At 52.4% G+C, this 7,284-nt stretch overlaps 2 protein-coding genes across 6 annotated transcripts in view; one reads left to right on the forward strand and one right to left on the reverse strand.

Moving 5' to 3' along the window:
* The window catches only part of MAP3K13 (mitogen-activated protein kinase kinase kinase 13), an 80,836-nt gene extending 76,294 nt beyond the window's left edge, over positions 1–4,542 (forward strand). For 3 of the 5 annotated variants that reach the window (XM_026075545.1, XM_026075546.1, XM_026075548.1), the window contains 2 exons: positions 560–657; positions 746–4,542. In XM_026075545.1, coding sequence (XP_025931330.1) covers positions 560–657; positions 746–782 — 135 coding nt within the window. In that variant the 3' untranslated portion in view covers positions 783–4,542. Of the gene's footprint in view, positions 1–559 lie in introns of all 5 variants that reach the window. The other 2 variants (XM_026075547.1, XM_026075549.1) reach the window with 1 other exon arrangement.
* Positions 4,543–5,638: 1,096 nt separating this feature from the next.
* On the reverse strand, positions 5,639–7,278 carry TMEM41A (transmembrane protein 41A; the record flags this gene model as incomplete). The annotated part of the gene is made up of 3 exons (XM_026075579.1): positions 5,639–6,072; positions 6,384–6,522; positions 7,042–7,278. Coding segments are annotated over 3 exons (597 nt in total), but the record flags the coding sequence as incomplete, so codon positions are not given.
* Between the last annotated feature and the right edge of the window lie 6 nt (positions 7,279–7,284).

Below are 7,284 nucleotides of genomic sequence, written 5' to 3' on the forward strand. Positions count from 1 at the left end.
CTGGACATAATTTACTGTTCAGGCTGAGTGAGATATTGGGAGGCCATTGGATCTGCAGTTGCATTAAGGGGGATAAAAAGTAGCAGATAAAGTAGATAATGAAATGGAAGGGAGATAAATATTCTGCCTCAGACCCATCTGTCAGCCTTGCTGATAGACCTGAAATGATTTTCTTCCTTTTACTGTCTTTCAAGTTTTTGGAAGGGGAGAGGGCAGAGGCTTCTGCACCATCTTTTGGTACCTCCATCTTTTCATTGATGGTGCAGATATTTTTCTGCCCTAGAAGTATCCTGTGAAGCATTTCAGCAACCAAACACTGCCGTAGAAGGCCTGAAATGCAGTGACTGACTATCATGCTTTCTGCCAGCCCCTCTTCCAGGGGAGAGAAGGGACCTTTGGTAGGGTGCCTGTGTGCTGCTGACATCTCCTGTGTGCCACTGACCTCTCCTCCTCATGCGGTGGTGACCTTTCCCCGTCTCCTGTTATGGACTGGGACAGTGTGGTTGACCGGTGGTGCAGGAAAATCGCTCCAAACGTCTCCTTTCCTTTTGCTTTGCAGAACCCAGCACAGTTTGGAGAATCAGACTGTGACTCTTCCGAAGGGGAGTGTTCTGATGCCACGGTCAGGACCAATAAGCCCTGCAGCTCTGCTACTTGGTAATACAGATCTCCCCCAAAGCTTCCTGATACTGGCATTTTGATTTCCCTGAGATTCCACTTCATTCCCCTTCACCACACTTTACAGGAAGAGAAGATGCTTCTCCTTCCCACCCCAGGAGTGATTTGCAATAACCCGAATCTCTGGAAAATGTCCAAATGAAATTAATTCTCTTTGAGCATTTCAATCAAGAATGGCAGGGATGTATTTTATTGAATAATCTAGTTACTGTAACATGGATATTTATTTTTTTGACATTTTAACACTTTTTACTGTAAAGAGTGGATTGTATTTATAGACACACAGACTCGTTGCAAAAAAAAAAACACAAAACAAAAACAAAAAAAGCTCAGAAAGCAAGCACATTACAGAGAAACATCCTGGGAGTCCTGCCTGGACAGCATTGTGTACGAACGCGGGGGATTCTCTTGCTGCTTTCACAGGGGACCAGGCCTCATGGCCCTGAAGATTGGCGAACAGATCAAGAAAACGAAACCACTCAGTCTTATCAAGTGAGGAAGCATAAAAAGACCTTACTACAAGGTAACCTGTGAACAAAGCGTATTCAGTATAACCAGCTGGGTCATTTTTAATCAGAAGGTGGACATGTTCCTGGAGAAAATTGGTACTGAGGTGCTAACATCCAGGGTCTTCTGAGTCAATACATCCCCAGGAATGTAATAGTGGGTTTTAATTTAAGGGTTTTTAGTTTCTTTTTTTCTTTCTTTTTTTTTTTTAATCAGCATTTTGTTGTGAGATCCTGCAAATGTATTCTAACCTCGTCCTCTTGAGAATTGGTATAAGAGCACTTCTTAATGTCACCCTTGCTTCACTCTGGCAGCGTCGATCTCCAGTCGARCAGGGAAACCTCTTTCAGATGCAGCGTGCCATTTCCCAGTTTACTTCCTCCTCTTACCTCCTGCCTGTTTCAGTCGGTTGAAGAAATCAATCAAATCAGTGTTGGCAAAGCAAGAAACTTGCAAGCCGTGGAAAGCACATTCTGCAGAGCCTGAGCACGCTTCTGGGAGGAAACTGGAGGGGCCTGTACTGAACGTGGAGAAGCAGTCTCTCACCTGCAACAGCATCGATAACCAGCAGAGAGCTGTGYGTTGAGGGGGAAGACTGGGAATCGCTGGCCTAGACACGAGCATCAGCCCTGCTCCGTCTCCTTATTCACTGTACGTTCTTGAAAGCATTAGCAGCTGCCTGCCCTTCATGTCAGGCTTTGTGCAAAACAGACGAGTTGCACAGGGAGTCTTGATTGCGGTTGTGGCACAGTCGCGTGTCTCGGGCGTAACCCTGAGGCCTCCGTTTCTCATCTGAGCTGGTGAAAGCGAGGATAGTCCTGGCACATGGCATTGGCAGATGAGAAAAATTTGTTTTCTGGTAGAACTCATAGTGCCTTCCCTTCAAACACTACTCTTCTAAATCAACGTTCAAAGAGAACAAAACCTAGAGCACGTCTCCCCCACCTTAGTTGACCTCCCCCTGCGAGAGCTTTCGCTCTGCCCTTCCTAGCGTGCTGGCTGGGCCRGGCGCGTGCGGCCCGGCCGGGCGGCCGCTGCTCCGCACGCCGGCACACCAGCCTGAGATGAACGGCAGGAACGGACCACGGACAGGTACTTCTGTTGCTTTGTTTGTTTACATTTTATGTTAAAATATTGGTTTGAATTTAACTGTGGTAATTTATAGCCTCACGGCGAAATGAAGGAAAATGTCTTACTTATACAGAGAGCAGTATTGTATGAGTTAAATTATCCCATATTTTTAAATTTTTGTAGCTGGACTACACACAGATCTTAAGTTATGATGTTATTTTATTATTTATTATCGTTTCTGTAGATCAGAAGGTTGGCTTCACTGCTAGCACAATTGTAACCCGTTTGTGTGATGTTACCTCCTCCCCGCTGCCTGGGGGGGACGGGAGCGGGGCTGGGCTCGGAGGCTGTCGGCAGTCGCTGCCTCCCGCGCGCAGGCAGCCCCGGGGGCCGGTGATGCTCCTCCCGGCCGATGCTGCAGTTCGCCCGCGTGTTGCCGGTGGAGCTGACAGCCCCCGAGCCGATGGGGAACAGCGATCAGGGGGCGAGTGGTTTCGTACTGATCGCAAAGCAAGTAACCTTTTAGGAAGACCCCCTGGCGAAAGCGTCCAAAAGGACGGGTGGAGAGGAGGGCAGTCGCTGCAGGCAGTGGGTGCGGGATCAGGGGTGGCCAGCGGTGGGGCCATGCTGTGCATCACCGGCGCAGGACCAAAGAGGCTGCTGCTGAGGAGGAGCTACCGCTCCCCGCTGCTGCAGCAGCAACACTCAGACCCGGKGTGGAGGAGGAACGCAGAGGGGAGYGAGGCTCATCTGACTGTGTTTCATGTTCCCTTTCTCTCCCCATCCCTCATTTTTCCTCCCAAATGCTCTCTTTCTTGGCCAGTGGCACGAGGAGGTGGCAGGGCCAGACGCAGCTTTGCTGTCGTAGTGCGACAGGGGTTTTGGGGTGGAAAGAGGTGGTACAGGCGGTTACTCAGGAAGCTGGAGGCGAGGGTGCAGGAACGTGGGCCAGGCCAAACAGTGGAGAATCGTGTGTATGTGTAACGCCCACGCGCACGAAGGGGAAGACCAAATTATTGCGGAAAGAGAGGGGTAACATACGCAAGTGTTGAGAACTACCATCATAGCCTAYGCCAAATCTCCAGCACAGCAGAGGGTGCCAGGCCTTACACCCCAGAGAGACCCTGCTGCTCGGATTTGGTGGGTTTCCCAAGCTCCGACGGGCCGGGCTGTTAGCTGGCCGCGGGTCCAGCACGAGCCCCAGCGGTGCCCGCTGCCTGCGCAAAGCACTTGCTCCAGCTTGGGCCTGTCAGAGTCTCAGTGACTTCAGTCCGCGATGATTCGGTCCCTACCAAAAAGATGCTCGAGGGGTTTGGTAGCTGCAGCCTCGGCTCAGCAGAGCTCCACGATGTGATGGAGCTCCCTGGGGAGTCCCTGGCCTTCACTGGCACTTGCTGAGGTGGGGAGAGGCCTTGATGTAGGGGAGTTTGGGACCCTCCTGGACAGCTGTCCTGGATACGTGCTCAGATTTCTTCCTGCCTGGGTCACGGGACACCCGGACAGCCTGGAAAAGCAGAGCAGAAACTCTGGTTGTCTGTTGCCGTGCTCCAGCCCCGCTTCRGTCTAGTTGTTTTCCTTGCCCAGGTCATTGCACTGTAACCTTCCAGCGTCGTTCCTCATAACTGCTGCCTGCTGGGCAGCGTCCCTTTGGGACTGCCACCTCCTTGCGTAAACCAATAGCCCGTACACCAGTGGCGATAGCATCCCCGCCTCCCCCCCGCTCACGTGTCTCGCGCACCTYGGCCGCGCGCAGGCAGGGGCCGCTCAGCAGCCCTCCTGCAACCGTGGCCGTCGGCTCCCTAAAAGGGTGTGTAGGCATCTTCCTTAATGCAGCTCATCCCGAATTGCACATAGACGTGGTCTCCGCATCGCTGTACGGGCGCCTCCGCTGCGGTTCCTTGCACTTTCTCTCCTAGCAGGATACGGGGGCTGAGGTACCTACATCGGCCTGCTTCCTCCTCCCTGTAACACCTCACTTGCGGGACAGAGGTACGTTGTGGGTTCCCTTTCCAGCGTCCTGGCTACCCTGATCCAGATCTCACGGCTGCTGACAGCTCCTGAACACTAGCCTAGATTTTCTCCCAGAGCTGAATGTTGCCTTCCCCACTGTCGTGTTAAGTAACCATTTCATCTTGGCCCTGTCCAGTAGTGTTCATCTCTCTCTTCCCTGCTCTGCGGATTCCTGATACAAACTTGATTTTTTTGTATTGAACAGTGTACAGTGATGGAAACAAGAATGACTATCAAAGCAAACAATGCATGGAATAAAAAGCCAGTGTACTTCAATGCTTCTCAGGCTGGTCTGGTGATCTGGGGATGGTTTGTGATGGACTTCGGGATAAAGTCATGAAGCCTTTTAATAACTAACATGATGTTTGTCAGCAAACAGCGTGTTTGAAGTTACCTGTCGCTGAACTCAGCTGAACTGTATCTCCTGGGTGCTTCGAGAACTAGGGCAAAGGCCTGGTGGGATGCACGTAGCTTACCAGGCACCTTTGCTCTTGGCAAATGAGCGATTTTGCTATGTGAGCTGGGGGGTTGAATCTGCAACCTTGTCTTCTCTCACAACCTTGGGATTTTTCCCTTTGCTGTCCCACTCGGCCCCAACTCTGCTGGAGGGGAAGGTGGTAAAATGGAGTAAGCATCCTCCGTCAGCTTCCCAAATGCTATGGGGTCTCCCACCATGGCCCCTTCCATGCCAGCTAGTCTGCTTTTATCCTTTGAGGGGAGGGCAGAGGTGGGGGGAAGCAGAGCAGTGAAGTGCAAATAACAAAAACCCAGGAACATGGTCTCTTCCCTGGGGAACAGGCTCCAGCAAAGGGGACAGAGCTTACCTACTTATTTGGAAACCATTTAGTGTGTGTTTTTTCAGTTTGGGCCAAAAATGCTGAATGCTTATGGGTGTGGAGAAGGCTGGGGGAGGGAGTAAGGTCTGCCGAGAGCTGGGGAATGATGCTATTAGAATGACAGTGAAAAACAGCCAAGGCTGCTGCTGTTGCTGCCCAACATGAGTCCCTGTGTGCTATGGACTCTGAGTGCCCTCCGATGACAAGGGACAAGGTTGGGGCAGAAAACCACCTGTCAAGGCCCGTGGGGCTCTTTATCCCTGCAGCGTTGCTGCACCCGTGGCAGAGCTGGGGTCGTGGAGCTGGACTCGGTGGGGGATGCGGCAGCCTGTGGCGTGGGCTGGGAGGCAGACTGGAGGAAGGAGGGAGGTGGTTGCCACCCTTATTCAGGAGCCAGCAGGGACTAAGGCGTTCTGGTTTCCCTTCCTTAAGGGATCACGCTTTTTCCTCTGTTGCTAACAAATTTGTAGTGGGCTGGCAACACYGTCAAGCACACTGAAGACGCAAGTTTGCTTAAAAGACACAGGCAATTTAACTAAAGTGTTCATAAAGCCCCTGTATAGCGCTCTCAGTGCAGATACAGGCACAGTTACAATTTAAAAACAAGACCCTTACACCTCCTCTTAGATGCGAGGTGTAAACGCTGCACTTGTCCTTGGTCCAAGGTGGCGCAGAGCATGCAGAACAAAGCCCACGGGAACAGACACCTTCCGTGAGGCAGTCCCCTGAGAGCTGGCGCGCCGGAGCCATCACATGCTCTTTTTGCCATTGAGTAACTGAGCATGCTTGTCCTCCTCCAGTTTCAAGTGCTGCTTGCTGTATTGCTTGATGAGGGTTCCCGGTATCAGCGCTGCCAGAGCCATAGCGAGCAGCTTGAGCAGCGTGTCCCAGGAGAAGATGGCATCCAGAGAGGTGATTTGTGAGAGAATGGCACCTGTCTGCACACAGATGAAATTATATGGTGCAAGACCTGAAAGAATGGGAGCAAAAAAGCCTGTTAGCACCCCCCTTGCCTCCACGCAAGAATTCGAGATTAGTTCAGCCCCCCCCCCCCTTTCGCTAGGCCAGACACAGGGGTCTGAGATCGCAGCAGCAGAACGTGATTCAAAACTCTGCTGCATTACAGCAGCACTAAATTTTGCACAAGGCGGCAAACAGGTACACGGGGCAGAGGCACAAGTAGGGGAGCGCTGCTCTGCCGCCCCCACGTCCGCGCTTACCACCCAGGGCTCAGTGATGAGGAGAGAGACCGTGTCACGCTCCAGCCTCCCCAGGCCTTACCGATGAGAACAGAGAAGAAGAACTGAGCCACAGGAATGTTTAAAATGGGGGCTGAGAGATTCAGAAACCAGTTCGGTGTCATAGGGAACAGTCTCAGGAACAACAAGAAGAAAAATAAGCAGCTCCTGTTCTCTTCTACCTGCCAAGAGAAACGTTCCAAATTACTCCTGCTAGTCAGACAGCAGAAACATCTGAACGGCCAGGATGTCAAGGAATACAAGTTTCGTTCTAACACGCCAGAACGTAACATCAGTCCGGAACTGATTAAAAGGGGTGACTTTACATATATATGGGAGCTTAATGGTGGGCCACCCCCTTCCACAAAAGCTGTGAAAATAGGGCTAACCTGAGCATGACGGAACGGAGAAAATCAGCAGCAGACCAACCTCTGGCTGTACAACACAGCACGGGTTTGGTGGGAACACAGGGGCTTCCCAAACAAGCCGAGATGCTATTTTACATCCAGTTTTCCACATATCCCCTCTGCAAACAGATCTGTTCCCCAGAGAGCAGGAGAGGGGCAGTCTAGTCCTAGAGCACGGTAAGGAAGGTCCCGACACATCCATCCCCTGCGTGCATTCATTTTTACCAAGTGAGACCAGAACGCAGTCTCGCCAGAGGGTATTCCGGATATCGCCGCAGAGCGACGGCCGCTTACCTTTCTTTGCAGCACGGCCACTTTATCGGGAAAGTAGTGGACGACGAACTTCTTCCCGAATGCGCCGGAGAGCAGGTAGCAGAAGGTCGCTCCCACGGACGTCAGGGCGGAGCACAGGGCGAGGCCGGTCCACGGCCCGAACAAGGCGCCGGCGAGCACGTTCTGCGGGGCGAGGCCGAGGCGGCGTGAGCGCAGGGCCCGGGCCCGCGCCCGGCACGACGGCCGGAGCAAGGGGCGCGGCGG

Source organism: Apteryx rowi, unplaced genomic scaffold, assembly GCF_003343035.1.
Source record: "Apteryx rowi isolate R43461 unplaced genomic scaffold, aptRow1 scaffold_406, whole genome shotgun sequence".
In the NCBI taxonomy this organism is placed as follows: domain Eukaryota; kingdom Metazoa; phylum Chordata; class Aves; order Apterygiformes; family Apterygidae; genus Apteryx; species Apteryx rowi.